General features: G+C 39.0%; 1 protein-coding gene across 2 annotated transcripts; it reads right to left on the bottom strand.

The window, feature by feature from the left end:
* Positions 1-5,107: 5,107 nt before the first annotated feature.
* On the bottom strand, positions 5,108-15,547 carry nucks1a (nuclear casein kinase and cyclin-dependent kinase substrate 1a). 2 transcript variants are annotated; one of them, XM_060858099.1, is made up of 8 exons: positions 15,273-15,547; positions 12,976-13,025; positions 11,557-11,650; positions 8,331-8,377; positions 8,062-8,217; positions 7,788-7,940; positions 7,151-7,303; positions 5,108-6,336 (listed from the first exon to the last, which is right to left on the bottom strand). In XM_060858099.1, exons 1-8 carry the CDS (start codon positions 15,287-15,289, stop codon positions 6,092-6,094), a joined length of 915 nt encoding a protein of 304 aa, XP_060714082.1. In that variant the 5' UTR covers positions 15,290-15,547; the 3' UTR covers positions 5,108-6,091. The 2 variants fall into 2 exon arrangements, with proteins under 2 accessions (XP_060714082.1, XP_060714083.1); XM_060858100.1 differs by having other exon boundaries at positions 7,788-7,937.
* Between the last annotated feature and the right edge of the window lie 7,370 nt (positions 15,548-22,917).

Raw genomic sequence — 22,917 nt, 5'->3', positions numbered from 1 at the left:
GTACTGCTGATGACTGGAAAAGAAAAAAACCCTGTACAAGCGTAGAACTTGAAATTCAGCTTCTTAAGAGCTGACAATGAAACCCACGTCGTCCCTCAGTCACGATACAGATCTGAGAAATGTGTGAAATCATGTTAGAGCTCTGACCTGATCAACTTTAAATAAACAGTGTAGAATTATTACAGCTAACAGATTGGTCTGTGAACTGATCCGTCGGTTTATTGTCCATTTTACGTTTTTGTTTTTTTTCTCGATAAAATCTTCGATTTTATCTCGAATTAAAATTTTCTGTCACGTACACAACCTTTTTTATGTCAAGATTACAATGAGGCTAGAACAGAATAGAACTACAATAAAAAAAATCTATAAATATACAGGTAGGAAAAGTAAAAAATAAAATTATATATATATATATATATATATATATATATATGTATATATATACACACACATATATAATATCTAAAAACAAACCATTAGAAATTGCAGATGTGTGCAATTTTAGTGCAAAATTATAAACTTTATACATGATAGAACTGAGATGTTCATAATTTTGGATGTTGTAGTGAGTTTCTAGAGATATTTGGAGTTATTTTTGAACAAACTTGGAGTTATTTTACTGCCACAAAGGGCGGAGTCTGTAAAGTAATATCTAGACAAATTGAAGGAGAATCAAGTGATAAAGTATAGAAGGAGGTGTATTAGGGGTTAAAAAGAAAGAAAGAAAGAAAGAAAGAAAAACAAACAAACAAACAAACAAAACAACACAACCTCCAGTGATTCTCCGGTTTCCTCCTCTGGTCCAAAAACAAGTTCAGTATGTAGATTGTCGTCTCTAAATTGTCTGCAGAGTGTGAATGTGTGTGTGTGTGATTTAACGGAGGGTAAAAACATTCAACAAATATCAACAAATCCTGGAAAATTTGCTCCATGAGGGTGAGCCAAACAGTCAGAAACCTGAAGCTGAAAAGATATAAAGGACAAAAACCCCAAACGTGTCTTCATGAAGAAAACTGACAACATGATCCTTCAGGTTTAATATATTCTTTATGTGACTGAGGAAGAATTAGTAGGAGGAGGAAGAGGAGGAGGAAGAAGCAGAAGTTGAAAATTAAAAGGAGGAGGAAATAGATGAAGGAGGAAGTGAAGAAAAAGAAGGAGTAGGAGGAGGAGGAGGAGAAGGAGGAGTTAGGAGGAAGGTTCCCTCAGTGTTTCAGAACAGGTTCTCTGTAGATCCACACAGATTGGAAAATTGTCCATAGTGTGTGATTGCGTGAGTGAATGAGAGTGTGTGTCTGCCCTGTAATGGGTTGACACTCTGTCCAGGGTGTATCCTGCCTTGATGCCCGATGACGCCTGAGATCCCCGTGACCCGAGGTAGTTCGGATAAGCGGTAGAAAATGAGTGAGTGAGTGAGTGAGAGAGAGTAAAACACTGCAGCCTTCTGAAAGTATCTGATCCGTGTGGGTATTGAATCTACAGGAGGTCACATTAGAGAGCTGTAGGTCTTGGCTTTGCTGCTTAGTTTCACACTTGGTTTATTTCTGTGCACGAGGAAGCGGTTCAACTCGCCGACACGGACGGCCGACAAGACACCAGGAAATATAGAAGTGAAAAAAAAAACCCTACAGAAGACTCAACGCGCCGGGTTGTTTAGATCATAGAGCGAAAATGAAAAGTGTAGACACAACAGCGTCAACTAACGTCGTAAAATGAACACCTTTGTTTCTATGGCGATGGCAGACACCCGACCGGCGACGTGTTTATGAAAGGAGTCTCCAGCGTGAGCAATCGGTAACAGCAACTTTAAATTGAACTATAAATGGATAAAAAGTATAACGTGCGAATTTTGGATAACGTTAATAACAAATAATTATTCTGATCAATGGGTAAACTGGTCTAGTGTGATGACAACCAATTGGAATAAAGACGGTAGGCTTCACGTGACACGTCGTAAATAGTTCACGCCGCTTCTCCTTCGTTTTATCCACGAACCGAATCTCCGTCCAGAACGTCTTATTTCAGCGCTAATTCGGAATGCTAGGCTAGTTGCTCCTCCGACTGAGAACCGTTATTGCCATGGCGACCTGGTAGCAGGAACGCTTACTGAAGACTCATCATAAAAATAGACGAAGAACAAAAGCGTATTGTGTGGCTTTGTTTCCCAGCTTGAGCTTGTACACGGAATCCATTCAGAACAAGTGATGCGTTAAACCGCTTCCTGTCGGATAACGTTACTCGAGGTAGTGAAGCACGGACCTCGAACGCTCACAGTAACGGCACGTGGGACACTTTCTTTAAGACACGCTTAACATTAACCTTTAAATTAGATCAGCCGACGTGTGAAAATTTAGCCTTGATGTTTTTATAACTAACATTAAATGGTTTTAACATGGAAATGATTTTTCCTCCTCTAAATTTGGGAAAACAGAACTACACTCGACAGAGGAAGAAAGGACGAGGAGAAAAGGGAGGATGAAAGAAATAAAGAAAATAAAAGAGAAAAAAAATGGAGAAGAGGAAGAAGAAACAAGAGGAGAAGGAGGAGCATAGGAGAAAGGAAGAAAAATGGAAAGAAAGTAAAAAGAAAAGGGGTAAAAAAAAGAAAAGAAAGAAGGGAGAAGTAGAAGAAGAAAAGCAAAACAGGAAAAGAAGGGGGAGGAGGAAAAGAAGAACGAGGAAAGGAGGAAATAGTAAAAAAGAGATGAAATAATAGGAGGAAGAGGTAAAAGAGCAGGAGGAGGTTCCCTTATGCCCCTTTTCCACCGAGGCAGTTTGAGTGCTGGTTCGGAGCCTAATTTAGAACCAGTTCTTTCTTTTTCGACAGCCAAAGCACTGGCTCTGAACCAGGAAAAGTGGTTCTTAAGTAGCACCAAAACGTTGTTGGTCTAGACTTAAGAACCGCTTGTGGGCGGGGCTACTGTTAGCGCATTTGATAATGTACCTTAAGTATACTGATGTTTAATACACTTTTACTTTACCGTGATATGATACATTATCAGCACACACGATAGTAAGTAGCTACATGCTAAGACTAACTTTTTTCTGTGTTAATGATAAAATAACGTTATGTACTTTCTCGATAACAACCTCCGTTTATACAGATTACATGGAGCTGCACGTACACGTTGGATTCGCCGTGTTTGGATGTTAATGTAGGTTCACAAAGCCATGAGAATTAACAGTAAAACAACATCCACCATTGTTGATGTGTTTGTGTTTGCCGCTGCTGCGCTAACGTTGCTGGGACACGTGACACGTATACAGTGACGTCAGACTCGGCTCTGTGATGCTCTCTAGCCGGTGGAAAGACAAACCGGTTCTTAGAAGGTTCGCCAGTGGAACCAACTTTGAACCAGCACCAGTGCTAGCTCTGAACCAGCACCCGGGTCTTTTTGGTGGAAAAGGGGCATATGTGCAAACACAAATCACACTGAGCTTCATCACACAACTGAACAGGATTTCAACTCTTCTCTCTCTCTCTCTCTCTCTCTCTCTTTCTCTCTCTATCTATCTATTTTCTATCACATTTTCTCTAAAAAAATTCAGGTTTACCAATAAGACAAAAGTTTTTTTTTTTTTTTTTTTTTTAAATCAAGATACATTTTTATTTCTTTTCTTAAAAAAAAACAAAAAAAAACAAAATTACAAAAAATTCCGAGGAGAATGATGGGGAAAAAAAATAAAATAAAATCAAAAACAAAACAAATGGTCATTTTTTTGAGGGGACAATGATAGACGACGGCTGTTGGGGAAGTGGAAGAGAGATTACGGGGTTTGAGGTACGGTGTGGGACGGGGACGAGGATGAGGACGGGACGGTGGGGTGATACTGAGTGATGCCTGGCACGGAAATGACACAACCGTGTTGTTGGGTCGCTATTAAGCTTCATGAGGAGTTCATGCACATGAAGAGTGTGTACAGATGACAGAATGCTCAGAGTCCATCATGTTAAAGCACTGAAGCTGGAACAGGAACCGAGGCAGAGGATGAACAGGACGTTACAAACTTCTCCGTCTGGTCCGGATCGATTCACCTTCGCTTCCACGTCACGAGGAACAAAACAAAAAACAAACAAACAAACAAAAACAAAACACAAGCTCCTCGAATTTCAGCGCTTACGGCTACGAAATAAACTCCTCTGTGCAGACGGCAAAGAAGTCCCATCTCGTATTTTTTTTTTTTTCTCGAAACGTCAGAATGCAGCAAATAAAGCAGGTTTCTGCCGCTTGGAGTCCAATGAGAGGAAATTTCCAGAGCGTTAAAGCGTTTACATCTCTGAATAAAAGCAGAGTGTAAAAAGCGTGCATGGGATCAAATCAATACCAAAAAGAAGAAGAAGAAGAAGAAAAGAAAACATTCCTTTATAATGTTACACTGTTTAAGACCGCCATCTCTCTCTCACACACACACACACACACACACTAAATTAAAACCGCAAAGACGTTTCTGAGATGATGTAGTGGACACAAAAGGAAGCTCTCACCTCACAAAAAAAAAAAAAAAAGTTTTAAGGAGTTTTAACCCCTTAAAAAAAAAAAAAAAATGAAGACGAGTGTTTTCTGCCTGCTCTGTGACACCGTTTTACCGCCTTCACTCGCTCGCACTGAGAAATATGTCGTAATTTTTTTTTTTGGTAAAGGAACCGGTTCGTTTCTATTAGAGTCGGATGCACAGCTTCTGTAGGTTAGGAGAAGAAAAAAAGTTAGGACAGAAGAAAGGGGAGACACCTGAACACGTCTGGTTTAAAAAGGCTAACTAAGAGACGATTACAAAATACTGTAGGATTTAAAAAAATGAAAAAAGAAAAAAAAAAAAAAATTCTAATATATATATAAAATAAAAATGAAAAAATAAAGACAGGGAATAATTAGAGAAATCCACTGAATAATAGGTAAAAACAGCACACGGAATAGGAATAAAAAAAAAAAAAAAAAAAACAAGCAAAAAAAAAATTAGACTGGAAGAACATCGGACGCTGCGCCATCGAGCCGTACGTCAAGTTTAACGTCGTAATAAAAGCGAAATTCTAAGCAGTCACAGCATTCAGGGAAAAAAAAATAATAATAATTAAAATCGTAAGTCAAAAAAAAAAAAAAAAGGGGGGGAGTTTCCTAAATCCTGGTTCAGTTCTAACCTTCTCCTGCACATCGTAGTGTTTTCCTGCTCCAACGTCCCACCACGCTGACGTCCTCCTCCTGTCTTGTCCATAACGTGCGTCGTAAATAAATCGCTCTTCTCTGGATTCCGACCATCGCGGGGAAGCGAAGTCGGGTCGTAGCGGTCGATCGTCTGACGTGTCAAAGGCTCAGATCGATTGTAAAGCAGTGTTTAGACTTTACTCACAGTTTAAATGATAGTTTTTTTTTTTTTAAAAGGCCGTTTAAACGTATTATTTTCGTTATTCCTATCAGAACAGACTGTTCTGGATTAGTAGCTTAGATTTACCCTGTTTAGCTTTAATTATGTATTTATGTATTCAGTGTGTGATCAATCGAAAGGTTTTTAAAACCGGTTAGGAGTAAGCGGTGATTTATGAGATTATCTGGCAACCCTGTCCTAACAGAAATAAAACAGCTAGACGATCGTTTATCCGTCGTCGGTCGTTCCTGATTCATAAAATGCGTAAATGCCTGTAGGCGCGTGTTTATTTGTGTCGCTAAAAAGATGTCGAGGCAAGTGTGTTAGAGCAGGAAAATCACCGGGCATAGAGCTGAGGAACAGCAGGAACTATGTGGAGATGAAACCAGAACTCAAGAACCGTTAGAGCAGCAGCCCGTGAGCAGTGGAGGAGCGGCGGGCTTTTCTTATAGTTCTTGCCTATAAATAAAAAAAATAATAATAATAAAAAAAATACAAATACATCATTCTCTTTCTCTCTCTCTCTCTCTCTCTCTCACACACACACACACACACACAATCTGATGCTTTCTGGGACAACATGGTTTTTGTGATACAGAAAGAAAGAAAAAAAAAAAAAAAAAAAGCCAGGTCACCACAGACAAATTATAACAATAGAAAAACCTCCGAAAGAGAAAAATAAACTGAGAGAAAGAAAGAAAACAGAGAGCGCAAACGAGACGCGAGGTGGCTAATCTTCCCCAGACGGCGCGTCGTCTTCTGAGCCATCCTCCTCGTCCTCCTCTTCCTCGTCGTCAGGGGTGTTTTTCTTCTTTTTGGCAGACGGTGGCAGCGAGCTCTTCTTCTCCACCTCGTCTTCCTCCTCGTCCTCTAGCGGGCTCTCGGGCTCCTCCTCCTCTTTAGGTGAGGATTTCTCCAGGGCCTTCGCTGCACTCGGGCGACCTTTGCCCTTTCCCTTCATGGGGCTCGGGGTGACTGTGAGAGACACGACAGGGAGATAAGACGAGATGTTGTCTGTAAAGCTGAAGTCTCTACGTCTGTCTGTCTGTCTTTCTGTCTCTCAGACACTCTGAACATCCATCATTTGTTCTGTCCTTAAGCCTCTCTTCCCTCTCACACAACTTGGGCCAAGTTTTCTCTCCATCTCTGTCTGTCTTCATCTGTGTCCATAAGTCTCACTCCATCCCTCCACCTCTCTGGCTGCCCGCCTGTCTCACCATCCTCCTGTCTTCTTCTCGCTCTGTCTGTCTGTCCCTTCAGCTCTAGATCCATCTGCCTATGTCTCCATCCCACTGTCTCTCTCTTTCTAGATCTTTCTGACACTTCCTCCTGCTGTCTTTCTCTTTCTCTCTCTTTCTGTCTGTCTGTCTGCCAAACTCTCTGTCTCTGGATCCACTTGTCTTCCTTGCCATCCCTCCTTCTCTTTGTCAGTCTGTCTGTCTCTGGAGTGTTTTTCACAGTCAAAAAACACTCTTCATCCACCTGTTTGTCTCCACCCTCCCACCTCCCCCCAATCTGCATCCACCTCTCCATCTCTATGCTCATTCGTCATCCCTGTATCTCTCTCTCCATTTGCATGTCTGTCACTTCACCCCCCCCCTCTCTCTGTCTATCTATGAATCTTTCTGTCTATCTGTTGTTTTCTCACCATCACTCTCTCTCTATCCCTCTGTCCTTCTACCGCCTCACAGTCCATCTTTCCATCCTTTCATCGTTCTGTCCGTCTCCTCAACCTACAGATCAGCCGTCAGTGATGACATGGTGCGAGGTGAAGCTCTTCTCTCCGTACCTGTGGCCTTTAGTCTGGGTTTAGGAGATTTCTTCTCCTTCTTCTCCACCTTGCGTCCTCGCTGACTCACTTTCTTGCCCTTCTTTTTGGAGTGACCGTAGTCGCTGTCGTCATCGTCGTCCACCATGAAGTCCTCGTCACTCCCGGACTCTTCTGTAACGGCCGTGAGGGTCAGAATTAAACGCTACCATAGAGACGAGCTCAACGTCAACAAAATGATCTTACGTTTAAAAAGCCCTAAAAACTCCTACAGCGGAAAATAAAACAAATCCGTTGAAGCGGCGATAAAGGAAACATCTGTAATCTCAATACGGTTAAAAGATAGAGAGACAGAAATGATAAGAAAAACAGACAGACAGAAGGAGGAGAGACTGAGAGACTCCGATGCAGAGAGACAGATAAACAGATGGAGAAACACAGACAGACAGACAGAGAGGCACAAAAACATTTCACTAGAGACTTTACAACACTCGGACCACAGCTACACGCCTGCTGAATGCTGATTGGTCGACGGGATTCCAGATGTTCCGCGTTACGGACACAGGTAAACAGCCTTGTGTATGAAAAAGGAGGAACTTGTGATTTCATGCTAACGATCTGAATTTATCTAAGAAATTATATAGAAAATCGTTCTCACGGTCCACGTAGGTGTGCTCATCTTCCTCTTTATCCTCATCCTCACTCCCTCGGTCCCCGAGCAGGATCTCTCTCTGTTTGGACGCAGCCTTGGAGGCGGCTTGTCTCACCTGCCTGGGCTTCCGGCTCACCTTATCCTCATCGCTTTCATCTGCTGAGAACCACACACACACACACACACACACACACACACATTTGAGACACACTACTAAACAACACATCTACAACAAACTCAAGCACGAAGACAATAAGGAAGGAAAAGTAATGGCACCCACCCGAATCCCTTTTCCTCTTCAGTGACCTTCTGCTCGGCTTCTCCACTTTAGCCTTCTTCCCCTTCTTTCCCTTTTTGGCTTCGTAATCACTTCCTCCGTCTTCCTCCTCCTCTTCTTCCTCCCCAAAGTCGTTTTCTTCGTCGCTGCCGAAATCATCTGACAGGCCAAAAAAAAAAAAAAAGTGTAAAAACGGGGGAAAACGTTTAACATCTGCGACGATGCTAACAGCATCTGTAAATCAGGGCTGATGGATCGTGAGTGTGACTTACCTGCTGAATCATTTTTAGGTTTGGAGACTTTGTCATCGGAGTCATCGCTGGGGGGGAAAAAGAGAAAAAAGTTCTTTTATTCGTCAGAATTAGTGTTCGCTCAAACACCTTGACTAATGATTTATCTCTTAACACTAACGAGAGGCAGAATTCAACTCCAAAACCATTTACACTCGGGTTGCCATAGCAACAGGTTCTAAAAGCATGGCTGGGCTGTTATTGGTCAGGAGTTTGCCGCTTATGAACCACATAAGTGACATTTTAAGGTGGTGACAGTAACCATGGTGCAGTGATGTGTTTACTGTGAGAGCAGGACACATGAGCAGGATGTGTTTATTTATCGCTGATTATTTATGTTTATTACTGAATCCAGACACACAACCACACTCCCACTCTACAAAGTCTTACTTACACACACTTTCTCTCTCTCTCACACTCCCAGACATACGCATACAAACACTCCCAGACACGCACGCACAAACACTCCCAGACACGCACGCACACTCCCAGACACCCACAGACAAACACTCCCAGACACGCACAGACAAACACTCCCAGACACGCACAGACAAACACTCCCAGACACCCACAGACAAACACTCCCAGACACGCACAGACAAACACTCCCAGACACCCAGACACGCACGGACAAACACTCCCAGACACCCAGACAAACACGCCCAGGGACACACGCGCCCAGGGACACACGCGCCCAGGGACACACGCGCCCAGGGACACACGCGCCCAGGGACACACGCGCCCAGGGACACACGCGCCCAGGGACACACGCGCCCAGGGACACACGCGCCCAGGGACACACGCGCCCAGGGACACACACGCCCAGGGACACACACGCCCAGGGACACACTCCCAGACACGCCCAGGGACACACTCCCAGACACGCCCAGGGACACACTCCCAGACACGCCCAGGGACACACTCCCAGACACGCCCAGGGACACACTCCCAGACACGCCCAGGGACACACTCCCAGACACGCCCAGGGACACACTCCCAGACACGCACAGGGACACACTCCCAGACACGCACAGGGACACACTCCCAGACACGCACAGGGACACACTCCCAGACACGCACAGGGACACACTCCCAGACACCACACTCGAATGTGTAGTTTACATCGATTTGTTTGAATGAAAATCGGTTTTCTCTTTAACATCCGCTGACGCTCGCCTCTGGGCTCCCGTAGTTCCGAATGGGCTCAGCCCCCCTCCTCCCAGGCGTTTGCCATAGAGATACACAAACAACATGGCAGCGAGCATGGAACTCGTTCCCAAGAAAGGCACAGTGTCATCTGTCATATGGAATTGGTTCTGTTTTGTGGCGTCAGACGCAGAACACACAACACCCTGCTGCAAAGTGTCTTTAAAGTCTGTTGCTAGCAAAGGTAGCAGTACGACTAATTTACTGCAGCACCTTAAACAGAGGCATGCTGTCGAATGAGAGAGATGCTGCGCCCGGCGAAATGAAAAAGACCGCGGCAGCACAAACACACCGCCAAAAAAAAACCTACCGTCTTAGAAACATTTACAAACTGTATCCAGTATGATAAGAAGGGGGCCGTTGGAAAGCGATCATGGATGCAGAGAATTCCTGTTATACGCATCAACAAACATTATACTCTATGTTGTGTATTGCGACTTAAGTAAAGTTTACTCACATATTCACAGATTGGAGTTTCCTGAGTCAATAACTCCTGAGCTAAACGCTCTTATTACACAAATAACACCTCTTTTTTTATCGTAGTAATGTAGAGACGCAGCTACAACCCAATTTTCCTCAATATCAGCTTTCCTCCGTGGTGGACAAAATACACAAGTCTCTATTGCCCCTTTTCCACCGAGGCAGTTTGAGTGCTGGTTCGGAGCCTAATTTAGAACCAGTTCTTTCTTTTTCGACAGCCAAAGCACCGGCTCTGAACCAGGAAAAGTGGTTCTTAAGTAGCACCAAAACGTTGCTGGTCTAGACTTAAGAACCGCTTGTGTCAGGAGCTGTGGGCGGGGCTGTGGGCGGGGCTACTGTTAGCGCATTTGATAATGTACCTTAAGTATACTAATGTTTAATACACTTTTACTTTGCCGTGATATGATACATTATCAGCACACATGATAGTAAGTAGCTACATGCTAAGGCTAACTTTTTTCTGTGTTAATAATAAAATAACGTTATGTACTTTCTCGATAACAACCTCCGTTTATACAGATTACATGGAGCTGCACGTACACGTTGGATTCGCCGCGTTTGTGTTAATGTAGGTTCACAAAGCCATGAGAATTAACAGTAAAACAACATCCACCATTGTTGATGTGTTTGTGTTTGTCGCTGCTGCGCTAACGTTGCTGGGACACGTGACACGTATACAGTGACGTCAGACTCGGCTCTGTGATGTTCTCTAACCGGTGGAAAACAAACCGGTTCTTAGAAGGTTCGCCAGTGGAACCAACTTTGAACCAGCACCAGTGCTAGCTCTGAACCAGCACCCGGTTCTTTTTGGTGGAAAAGGGGCATATGTGCAAACACCTAAGAGACAGATTCCAAGGGACCGTCTGCAAAGTGCAAAACCAGAAAAGCGAATACTATAAAAACGGTCAATAACTTCACTGTAATACACTGTACTGTTTTTTTTAGATGAAAAATCAAAAATTATACAAAAAGACATTCCACCCAAATATGTGTTGTAGTATAACTATCAGGACATCAGTGGTGTGTGAGCTGGTGACAGTACAGTGTATTACAGTGGTTATTGACTGTTTTTATAGTATTCGCTTTTCGTGTTTTGCACTTTGCAGACGGTCCCTTGGAATCTGTCTCAGGTGTGTGTATATATATATAAAAATGTACAGGAAAAATCGTAAATCCATATCGCCCAGCCCTAGCATACACACACACACACACACACACACACACACACAATCAACCCCCACCCAAACACACTCACCCCCCCACACTCAACACACACTCCCCCACTCAACCACACTCCCCCATTCAACCACACACAAACACACTCCTACATTCCCACACACAAAAACATACACACTCCCACCCACACACAAACACACTCCTACATTCCCACACACAAAAACATACACACTCCCACCCACACACACTCCTACATTCCCACACACAAAAACATACACACTCCCACCCACACACACTCCCACATTTAAATGAATCGTTTTATTCCTTTAATGAGCAAAAATTCCACCTTTCCTCCTGTGAGTTCTTGGTCTTCTTGTGCTTGATTTCACGTGGCGCTGCCCGCATCTTCTTGGGCTTGTCCGAGCCTTGCTCGTACTCATCTGCAAACAAAGCAATCGACCAAAAGACTCAACGTTTAGCTTTTTCTTAGAGTCTGAATGTTCTTCAAAGTGTTTGTTCGAGATGAGAATCCAAAGAAAACAAACCTTAAAAAAAAAAAAAAACAACCAAACAAAAAAAAAAAATACAAAAAAAAAAACCTGCAAACACACTCAACATTTAAAAACTCTTCAAGGTTCTTTGGTCAGAATTTTTTGTGGGTATCGAGAAAATGAAGCACTGGACAGTTATTCATCTGGTTTCTTAGTTAGTATTGAATTAGAGCCTTCAGCTCTTCAAACATCAATAAAAATAGAGATTTTAATTACCATATTTCACTTCTCTAATTTCTAGTAACATTAATGCCGAATATACGACATCAGCAGAGCTTCAAGCTCCGCCCACTTCATCCTCTCACACTCTCGCGACTCTTCTAGTTTTATTTCCTCTCACGGTAAATGGAAAAAACATTGAGCTTTTAATACTAAATAAGATTTAGCAGCATGTGTGAGCTTTAATGCTACTTAATAAAAAACTAAAAAATAATGTTAGCGATATCTCTAAAATAAATAAATAAATAAATAAATTATTTTTTTTTAAAAATGGGAGGGGGGTTGGTAAAAAAAATCAATAAATAAATGAAAATGACCTCTGACAGCAAGCAATTCCTGACTACACAGCTAATAATGTTACACTCTTTTTTTAAGCTAAAATGGTGGAAATTATTTTTAAAGTTGATTATGATTAAAGTTGTTAATAATAATTAACATTTATATATAGTATAAAAAAATGTTAATTATTATTAACAACTTTAATCATAGGTATATATATATATATATATATATATATATATATATATATATATATATATATATATATATATATATATATATACACACACACACGTGTGTATATATATATATACACACACGTGTGTGTGTGTATATATATATATATATATATATATATATATATATATATATATATATATATATATATATATTAGTAAATTGTGATGAGGGAATAATCAATATCAATAAGGTCAATAAATCTAGCAAGAATCTCAGCTGAGGTAAAATACCACATGGAATGAAATCATTGGTTAATCTAGTTTTGCCCCGCCCACTAAAATACAACAACAGTCAAAAACCAGAATAAAAAAGGTTGTAGCACAAGTTAAAAAAGGTTTTTAGATTTCAGGATGTCTTTTTGTCCAGGTAGAGATGATTCATTTATTAAGCAAACCAGGATCTGTTTTTGTGCAAAAAAAAAAATAAAAAAAATACAAAAAAAAAAAAAAGTATTAAAAAATTAAACCACACGTTACCTGCATCATCAGATTCGTTGAACTGTGAATAATTCACCACTTTTCTGTTCCTGTAGAATGAACACAACATTATTGTTAAATGGTTCCTGATGATCCAGACAGTAGCAAGATGGAAAAAACTCTCCTAAAGCTTCTTCATTAATGACCCTGTAAATGACTCCATTAAAATCTACTTCACATCAAACACCCTGGAGGCTGAACTCAATCCATCCTTATGTTCATGGAACCTGACTTCCCAGGAACTGTTTATAAAAGTCTCTCTGATTGGATGTCGTGGTGGAGAAAGAAAAATGATTCTGTGCAGCATTCCTTTAACCAAGCGAGCGAGCGAGCGGACACATGGGTCCAGCTCTCGTTCCCACGGGACTTCACGTCTTCGCCGATCGTACGACTACAGCGGCATGCGTCATCCTGGTAAGAATCATCTCACAGCCGAGGAAAGATCAAATATCATCTGAGCCATGAGCGATAAACCTTTTCATAACGACTTCATTTACAGACAAAAAGACCAGCTGGCTTTTTATTTTTTTTTTTATTTTACAATATTTCCTTGCTATAATTTTTTTGTTTTTAAAACAACACTGATAATATATTATATGAGCTAAATATAATAATTGCAATAAAATTCCCATAAATCATTTGCATGTTAAATATGTGTATGTTAAACAATTGAAATATTTACATCTAAAATGATATGAAATTCTGACAAACTTTGTAATTTGAAAAACAATTCAAATAAAGAATAATTTAAGTGTTTGAATTTCTTATTTGTAATTTTTGTTTTTATTTTGCAGGACTATTAAATATATTTTGCATTATTAAATAGTGTTTTTTTTAAATAAAATAAATAGTTATTTTTTAGTTTTCTATGATGAAAATGTCATTGTGTTTGGGGGAGAGGAGACTTAATGTTTAATATTCATTTTCTATATTATTTTATACATTTTTGCTGTGTATTGCTCTTTATTTGTATTGTGGGGATTATATATTGGAATACTTCTCTATATTGTATATTATAATTCGACGCATATTCTACATTGCATTATATATTGATTGTGTATTATTTTTAATATCTTTTTGGTATTCCTATAATGAATTATTTCATTTTGGGGGTAGATGAATTTTTCATTTTTTTTTTTACTACTGCGGTTGACTTTTGTTTTGAAATCGTTTATCACATCTGAATCATTTACGGCACTATAAACATTTCTTTAAATAAATTATGATTATTATTAAAAATAAGCTCTATGTTGAGATGATAAATAATACAGTATGAACTCATTCATTTATAAGAATTCTATTTCATTCAGTAGATGCATTGACTACAAACTTATACAACAAAATATCAATTTTTTTAGTATTATTTTTTATGATTGAGATATATATATATATATACACACACACACACACACATATACACACACACACACACTATGTATTAATTTCCACACAAATAAATAAATAAATTACATATAATTTAAACGGCATTTTTAATCATGGTATATATATATATATGGTATGGGATATATATGGTATATCCGTCATGTTATATATATGTGTGTGTGATAAAAATTTATAGATTTATCTAAACGGCATTTTTAATCATAGTATATTTATAATATATATAATCAATTTAATTATCGATAAATATACAATATTTACAGTTTTTTTAGAGCGACTGGGGGCGTGGCTACTGGATACAAGCCCCACCCATTTGTTGCGTCACTCCGTCATGTTAATTGAGCGCGAGCCGCAGCAGCGTCTTTTTCTTTAAAATCACATGCGTGTTGAACAAAAAAAAAATAAATAAATAAAAAAATCAATCGTCGATTGGTACAAAATCGATTATTAAACATGGCGCGTTAGCGCTGCGTCTTTCTGCACACCAACACGTACAAATCCTCGTCCTTATAGAGCTTTTTATACCCGTTCTTCAGCCCAGTATGAATGGGAGGGAGGCCATGTTCTTACTCAGGGTAAAAAAATAAACCTGAACCTGGAGGCATTTATCACACATAAATGTCTGCAACGCCGCGTTGTAGCCGGACGATTCATGCACGTTAGGAAGAAAACACATACGCATGCGAGACAGCTTTGCATTAAAACAAACACGCTGCACGGAATAAGCAAAGCGCGTGATTAAATACGATCGGAACGAACACAAACGTAAATAACAGCAAATAAAGGGATATTAAGCAAAGCGACGCGGGCACGTGCGTGAAAGCCAACAAACTCCTGAGTGCGCGCGTGCGATCAATGCAGCAGCGCACGAGGAGGACATTTTAAATCCAACCTACCTCACTGGTCTGGACATTTTTGCAGGAACACTGTTGAGATTTTTTTTTATGAAAAATGGAGGAAATAAAAAAAAGCTTCACCGACTGACAGACTCAATGTAACGTCGCATAAAAACACCAACACCAGTTTTCTCCCCGAATCGCAAAAGTAAATAAAACGGGTGAAAAGCTCTGCTGCGCTAAAGGGTTTTACTTTAATATTTTACCTTGAGCTACACAAAATGGTGAATAAAACAAACTGAAACTGCAGCCCTCGCGCAACCTAACGCTCAGGCTATGTGGGCGGGGCTTGTTCAGGGTAAAACCCGCCTGTTCCAGTAGTCGCGCCGCGCGCGCTTTTCCATGCCTCGTTACCATTGGCCCATTCGAACGCGCATTCGCGTTATGATTGGCTGCCTTTATTGTCCGTCAGCTCGCCTCGCGTGACCCTCCCCCCTCTCTCCCTCGCTCGTGCGCAGATAGGTTGCGCGGTCACTGCTTCAGAAACACAAAGAGGCCTCGTTAAAGATGTGGGGCTTCAGTTTAGGTGTAAAACAAACACTACGCGGTTTGGACACTTCAGACTGTTGTTGTTTGGTCAGTTGGGTCGTGTTACAGCTCCAGCCGTTTAAGACTGATGTGTTCCCCCTAAATTGTGCCTTATTTTGTGTTTAAACTGCATGTGTAAAATGGCACCCAAACCCCAGTCCATGTTCACTACTAACTATAATACACTATAATACACTATAATACACTATAATACAATCTATAACACTATAATACACTATAATACAATCTATAATACAATCTATAACACTATAATACACTATAATACACACTATAATACAATCTATAACACTATAATACAATCTATAACACTATAATACACTATAATACACACTATAATACAATCTATAACACTATAATACATTATAATACAATCTATAACACTATAATACACTATAATACAATCTATAACACTATAATACACTATAATACAATCTATAACACTATAATACACACTATAATACAATCTATAACAATATAATACACTATAATACAATCTATAACACTATAATACACTATAATACAATCTATAACACTATAATACACTATAATACAATCTGTAACACTATAATACACACTATAATACAATCTATAACACTATAATACACTATAATACAATCTATAACACTATAATACACACTATAATACAATCTATAACACTGTAATACACTGTAATACACTATAATACACCATAATACACTGTAATACACTATAATACACTCTATAACACTATAATACACTCTATAACACTATAATACACTATAATACATTCTATAACACTGTAGGTAATAACACCGCAATGCATTGTGGGCGTCTGTGGCTGTTAGATATTTTACATTACGTCATGTTTATTAAACAACCACAATGTGATTGATTGAATTCTTACAAATATATAAAATGGTTCAGACATTAGGACCTTTATTCTCTCTCTCTCTCTCTCTCTCTCTCTCTCTCTCTCTCTCTCTCTCTCTCTCTCTCTCTCTCTCTCTCTTTCTCTCTCTCTCCCTCCCTCCCCTCTCTTTCTCACCCCCCTCTTTGTCTCTCTCACTCTCTCTCTCTGTCTCTCTCTCTCTCTCTCTCTCTCTCTCTCTCTCTCTCTCTCTCTCTCTCTCTCTCTCTATCTCTCCCTCCCTCCACTCTCTTTCTCACCCCCCTCTTTGTCTCTCTCTCTCTCTCTCTCTCTCTCTCTCTCTCTCTCTCTCTCTCTCTCTCTCTCTCTCTCGCTCTCTCTGTCTCTCTCTCTCCCCTCTCACACTCTCTCTCTGATGGTTAGAGTTTTATAACAATGGAAATCAAAGCTCAACACATATCACACTCTTATAAACAGGTTTCTTATGCTTTTGTTGGTGTGTATCATCTAACAAATACTTTTCCTCTTCCATAGAAACTTTAGAAACCAAACTGAGGCCTGAATACTGTGTACCATATGTAATGTCCATCATCAGCTGACAATCTGCAGCTATGACACTAGAAGATCTGTTTCTCAATCCTTCACTGTGTTTTGCATTTTCAATGCCTGTGAGACTGTCAGGTTTTCCAGTGCATGGATGTAAAGCCTCTTTAATCTGTGCATCACTAAAAATCATCACCCTTATTATAGCAGAGCTGTGTAGAGAGCTTGCTATGTTCATTTGAATCTGACCCGGTCGTGGTGTCGGCACTCGAAATCCTGCATTTTTTTCCATGGAAATAAGATAGAAAAATTCATGTTTTCTCGTCCTTGCTCTCCGAGTATTAAAGTGAGGAGAGACTGTTTCCATAGCAACCAGGTGAGGCAGCGTTTTCTCCTCGCCTGCTCTCTCTTGCGGTCTCTGTTTTTTCCAATCTGTGTGCTATTTACCTCCGCTAACCTTCAGACGGGCCTCACTGTACGTCTCCAGCTTATTTACACGCACATCTTGTTGAATAACACACAGGTGATGCAGAAATGTCATCATCTTAATGCATGCACACATGTGCATGATATAATGAAATGCTTTTGGGCCGGTTTAGGTGCAGATCACACACAGATAACGTTAACGTTACAAACAGCAGAAACTCAACGTATCTTGGAAAAAAAAATCAAATAGAGAAACAAACCAAAAACTGGCAACATGACTGCAATGTTAGATATGTGTGTGTGTGTGTGTGTGTGTGTGTGTGTGTGTGTGTGTGTGTGTGTGTGTGTGTGTGTGTGAATGTTGAACAGCTTACAGAAATAAAAGAGCAGCACAATCTGTAGAACAGTTTTGTGAGATTTATTAGGACACTATTATTATTTTTATATTATTATTTATCATAAAGTGAATAGATTTCTTCTAGCAGACAATTTTAGAAAACACAAAGGAGTTAATTCTGTGTAATTGAATTTTAATGCTTAATACCTATTTATTAACATACAAACTGGTTAAAACACCTAAAATAATCGTTTTAAATAACTCTTTATTTTGCAGATTTTCTACACTACTGCAAGCCAGTCTAAGATGATCTAATGTGATCCACAACTGTCCTTTATTAAAGTACTGGAGAAGAGATTTCTGTAGACACTGAGAGGTTTATTTGTTTTGCTTTCGGGTTTGAATGAAACTCTGTAATATTCAGCCAATAAAATCACAGGCCCAGTTTAATTTAATAAATTATTTCTTTTTGGCCAGAGAAAGTAAGGACTTTTTTGTGTTTTGTACATCGTGGAGGACGTTGAGCTAAGACTTGAAGATCTTTCAGAAAAAAAAAAAAAACTGAACGGCTCTCGACATGTTTAATAGAAACCAGTTGAAGAGAACTGGACATGTGATACAGGATGGAAATCCCCAGTCATTTTCAGCACAGAAGGTTTCAAACTGCAGGCCTCTTCGGCCCAATGGAGGTTCAGGTTTCGTTGACCAGTGACCAACGTTCGTCTTTTAGCTGATGTAAGTCCTCGTAATGAGCACATGAATGGGAAGGAAAAAAATGGAATAAAATTGTACAAAAAAAAAAAAAAAGTGAAATTAAATATATAAATAAACAAACCTTTAACTTATACTAATAAATAAATAAATAAATACACAAACAAACTTTTAACTTTTACTGATAAATAATATTTTACCTTGTACTAATAAATAAATAAATATACAAACAAATAAATAAATAAACTTTTATCTTTTACTAATAAAGAAATGAATCTTTAACTTTTACAATAAATATATAAATATATAATATTTTACCTTGTATTAATAAATAAATAAATATACAAACAAATAAATAAATATACTTTTAACTTTTATTAATTAATAAATGAATCTTTAACTTTCACAATAAAAATATGAATAAATAATATTTTCACTTGTACTAATAAATAAATAAATAAATAAACTTTTAACATTTACTAATAAATAAATGAATCTTTGACTTTCACAATAAACAAACACACAAACAAATAACACATAAATAAATTAATAATAATAATAATAATAATAATAATAATAATAATAATAATAATAATAAATAAACCTTTTAACTTTTATTGTTCAAAGAATAACTGGAGAACAGTGTGTATTTAAAAAAAAATACAACATTGACGCTTACTTATTTTAATCTATTTTTTGTCAAGATTTTTTCTTTTTATAAACAAGTTCTGTATGTACCATAAAAACAGATTTTAATTAAGGAAAAAAAAAATTATCTTCATTTTTATTACTATATATATATAGTGCTGAATATTTGCAATTTCTCACACTATAGCATAAGGAGTTCATTACAAAGACGGTTATTTATTTTCCAAAAAAAAGTCTTAATTCTTTAACAATTAATGATTATTTAAATCTCAGTGACACCGAATGGCCACCAGAGGGCAGTAGCACATCATATTCTACGAACAATTATAAACACACAACTGGGTTTGTATAATTGTGTTTATTTAACATAAATCAGTATGTTTTTTTTATCTTGCTCTTTATTTGAAAATGTTTTTAATATGTATTTAATAAATAAAAATCAAACAAAAATCAAATCAAATTTCATTTGTCACATACATACAGGATACGACATGCAGTGAAATGCTTTTTGCTTCTGTCCGGTATTCAAACATAAAAGGAATGCAATTCCTTAGGGATAAAAAATAAAACCAAAAGGAGATAGATAAATAAAAAAGTATAAACTATATAAAAACTATATAAAACATATAAATATGAAAATATATCTGAAAAAAAAATTTATATACATAAATGCGTATGGTTTTTAATGATTGTCCTTAAAGTGTCCATGTGCAGGATGGTGTGTATAGAGTGTGTATAGAGTGTATAAAGTGGCACTGTGCTGTGCAAGTCTAGAGTTAAAGTGTTAAAGTGTCATAGTGCAAAAAAGGTGTGTAGAAAAACAGTGAAGATGGAGTGAGAGGTCCAGTACTAGATCCAGATCCTGGATGTTCCCTGGCTTAAACTTTAAACTTCTCCTCATTCTCTCTGTGTTTGCTTTCAAGGAGCGGAAGCGTTTCCCTGAACGCAACAAAGAAAAGAGTCCATTGTTTTGATGGCTGAGATCCTTCACAAACTTCCCGGCCCTGATCCGGCACTATGTGCTGTAGATGTCCTGCAGGTCAGGGAGCTCACCATGTTCAGCTGATCGCACCACGCTCTGGAGGGCTCGCCTGTCCTGCATGGTGCTGTCCCCAAACCAGGAAGTGATGCTCGACGCCAGGACGCTCTCAATGGTGCAGGTGTAGAAAGTTTTTATCACCCGAGAGGGTAGTTTTAAGTCCCTTAAGTGTCTCAGCTGGTACAGACGCTGCCGGGCCTTCTTCACCAGGGTGTTGATGTGACAGGACCAAGACAGGTCTTGTGTGATGTGAACACCTAGGTACCGGAAACTGTCCACTCTCTCCACTGGGGTCCCGTTGATGTTTAGCGGTTGGTATGACCGCTCCTGCTTTGTGCTAAAGTCCACTATCAACTCCTTAGTCTTGCTGACGTTCAGGAGAAGATTGTTCTCCTGGCACCATCTCTCCAGGTTTTAGTCTCCTGTATGTAGGCCGTCTCATCGTTGTTGGAGATCAGGCCCACCACAACAGTCATGTGTGTACAGTGAGTACAGCAGGGGGCTCAGAACACAACCCTGGGGATCTCCAGTGCTGAGGGTGAGGGTGGATGAGGTGTGTTTGCCCACCCGTACAGCTTGTGGTCTGTCTGTCAGGAAGTTGGAGATCCTTTGACACAGCGGCAGGCTGAGTTCCAGAACCTCCAACTTAGAGGTGAGCGTGGAGGGAATTATGGTGTTAAATGCTGAACTGTACAGTCCAGGTAGCTCATCATAGTGTGGAGAAGATGAGCAATGGCGTCCTCAGTAGAGCGGTTCTGGCGGTACGCGAACTGTAGTAGATCCAGTGTGTCTGGTAGTGATGCAGTGATGAAGTCTCTGAGCAGTCTTTCAAAGCACTTCATCATTACTGAGGTCAGAGCTACAGGGCGGTAAACGTTGAGGCAGACAGGCTGGGGTTTCTTCAGGACAGGAACAACGGTGGACTGTGAAGTTTTAGGGGACAACAGACTGACAGTGTGATAGTTTATCAGAAATCTGAGACTGTTTATATTTAACAAGATTAATTATGACATCATCGTTACAGCCTTATTTTTAATTGACCACATGTTAGTACAGTGACTAAGAATTAAAAACACTAACTGATTTCTTATTTGCACTTCTGTACATAACAAAATCTGCTGTATTCTTTAGTGTATGTAAGTCTCCATTTTATAAAAGACTTAAAACAACCCTGATTAATTGTTTTACACTCCCTAGGGCATAGATTTCAAATGTATTTCTCCTTTAAGAAAAGCTGTTTTCTTTTTTTTATTATAAAGTCTTTTTGTTGTTTGTTTGCTTGTTTTTACACATAATTGATTTCTTTATGTGGACTGTAGTTCCATTGAGTTTGGAGATAATTACTTACAGTAAATGGTGACATAAAATAAAATAAAATGAAAAAATACATTTAAATAAATAAATAATATTATTTAAAAAAAAAAAAAAAAAAAAATTCTTTCTTTCTTTCTTTCTTTCTTTCTTTCTTTCATTCTTTCTTTCTTTCTTTCTTTCTTTTTACTATTTTATATAACTAAAATAAATTAAAATAGAAATCATAAATACTAGTTCCAAATAATATGTAATTATATATAATTTTATATTAAAAAAATAGAGAAAAATAAATAAATCATCTTCCTGAACTATATGAATTTTTTTTTTTTTTTTACTTCAAATCTTTTTTTGAAAATTTTGATTTGACAACTAATTTTTTTCCTCGATTAAAAATGTAAATTTATAGAAACTGAAGCCACCTTCCAAAGCTCCAGTTAAGAACAGGTTCATTTATTTATGTACGGATCCACTGACTGACCAGTACTGATGATATTTGCAGTTTGGTTTCTCACCACTAGGAGGTGTTGCTGCTCAGGTTGTTCCACATGGAGCCTGGAGACTCCTGGGAGAAACCATGAAGATGACCGTACCTTTGGACTGTAACTGATACGAACAGTTTTACTCTGACGTTCCTTTTGAGTCGGGTTCCACTCATGGGTTCTTCCTTGTGTCGTCTCAGGGAGCTTTTCCTCATCATCATCACCTCTGGCTTGCTCATTAGGGATACATTTATGACATATATATTCACTCATTCATCTTCTACCGCTTATCCGAACTACCTCGGGTCACGGGGAGCCTGTGCCTATCTCAGGCGTCATCGGGCATCAAGGCAGGATACACCCTGGACAGAGTGCCAACCCATCACAGGGCACACACACACACTCTCTTTCACTCACACAATCACACACTACGGACAATTTTCCAGAGATGCCAGTCAACCTACCATGCATGTCTTTGGACCGGGGGAGGAAACCGGAGTACCCGGAGGAAACCCCCGAGGCACGGGGAGAACATGCAAACTCCACACACACAAGGTGGAGGCGGGAATCGAACCCCCAACCCTGGAGGTGTGAGGCGAACGTGCTAACCACTAAGCCACCGTGCCCCCCTGACATATATATAATGAATCTATAATATAATCTAGAAATAAAATTAAAATGAATGAAAATATTTACAACCTGATACGCAAGGTGATGTTGATGAAGATTCATCCCGAGCTCAACGTCATCCT

This window comes from Tachysurus vachellii, chromosome 22 (genome assembly GCF_030014155.1).
Source record: "Tachysurus vachellii isolate PV-2020 chromosome 22, HZAU_Pvac_v1, whole genome shotgun sequence".
NCBI classification, from domain to species: domain Eukaryota; kingdom Metazoa; phylum Chordata; class Actinopteri; order Siluriformes; family Bagridae; genus Tachysurus; species Tachysurus vachellii.
The sequence above is the reverse complement of the archived record's forward strand: the minus strand, read 5'-3'. Positions and strand labels throughout refer to the sequence as shown.

What these genes read in the sequence shown, in the direction of transcription:
- nucks1a (XM_060858099.1), bottom strand. An exon ending in AAGAACTCACAGGAGGAAAG is followed by an intron (nt 8,378 to 11,556) that starts GTGGAATTTTTG and finishes TTTCCCCCCCAG; the next exon opens with CGATGACTCCGATGACAAAG. An exon ending in TGAGCACACCTACGTGGACC is followed by an intron (nt 7,304 to 7,787) that starts GTGAGAACGATT and finishes CGGCCGTTACAG; the next exon opens with AAGAGTCCGGGAGTGACGAG.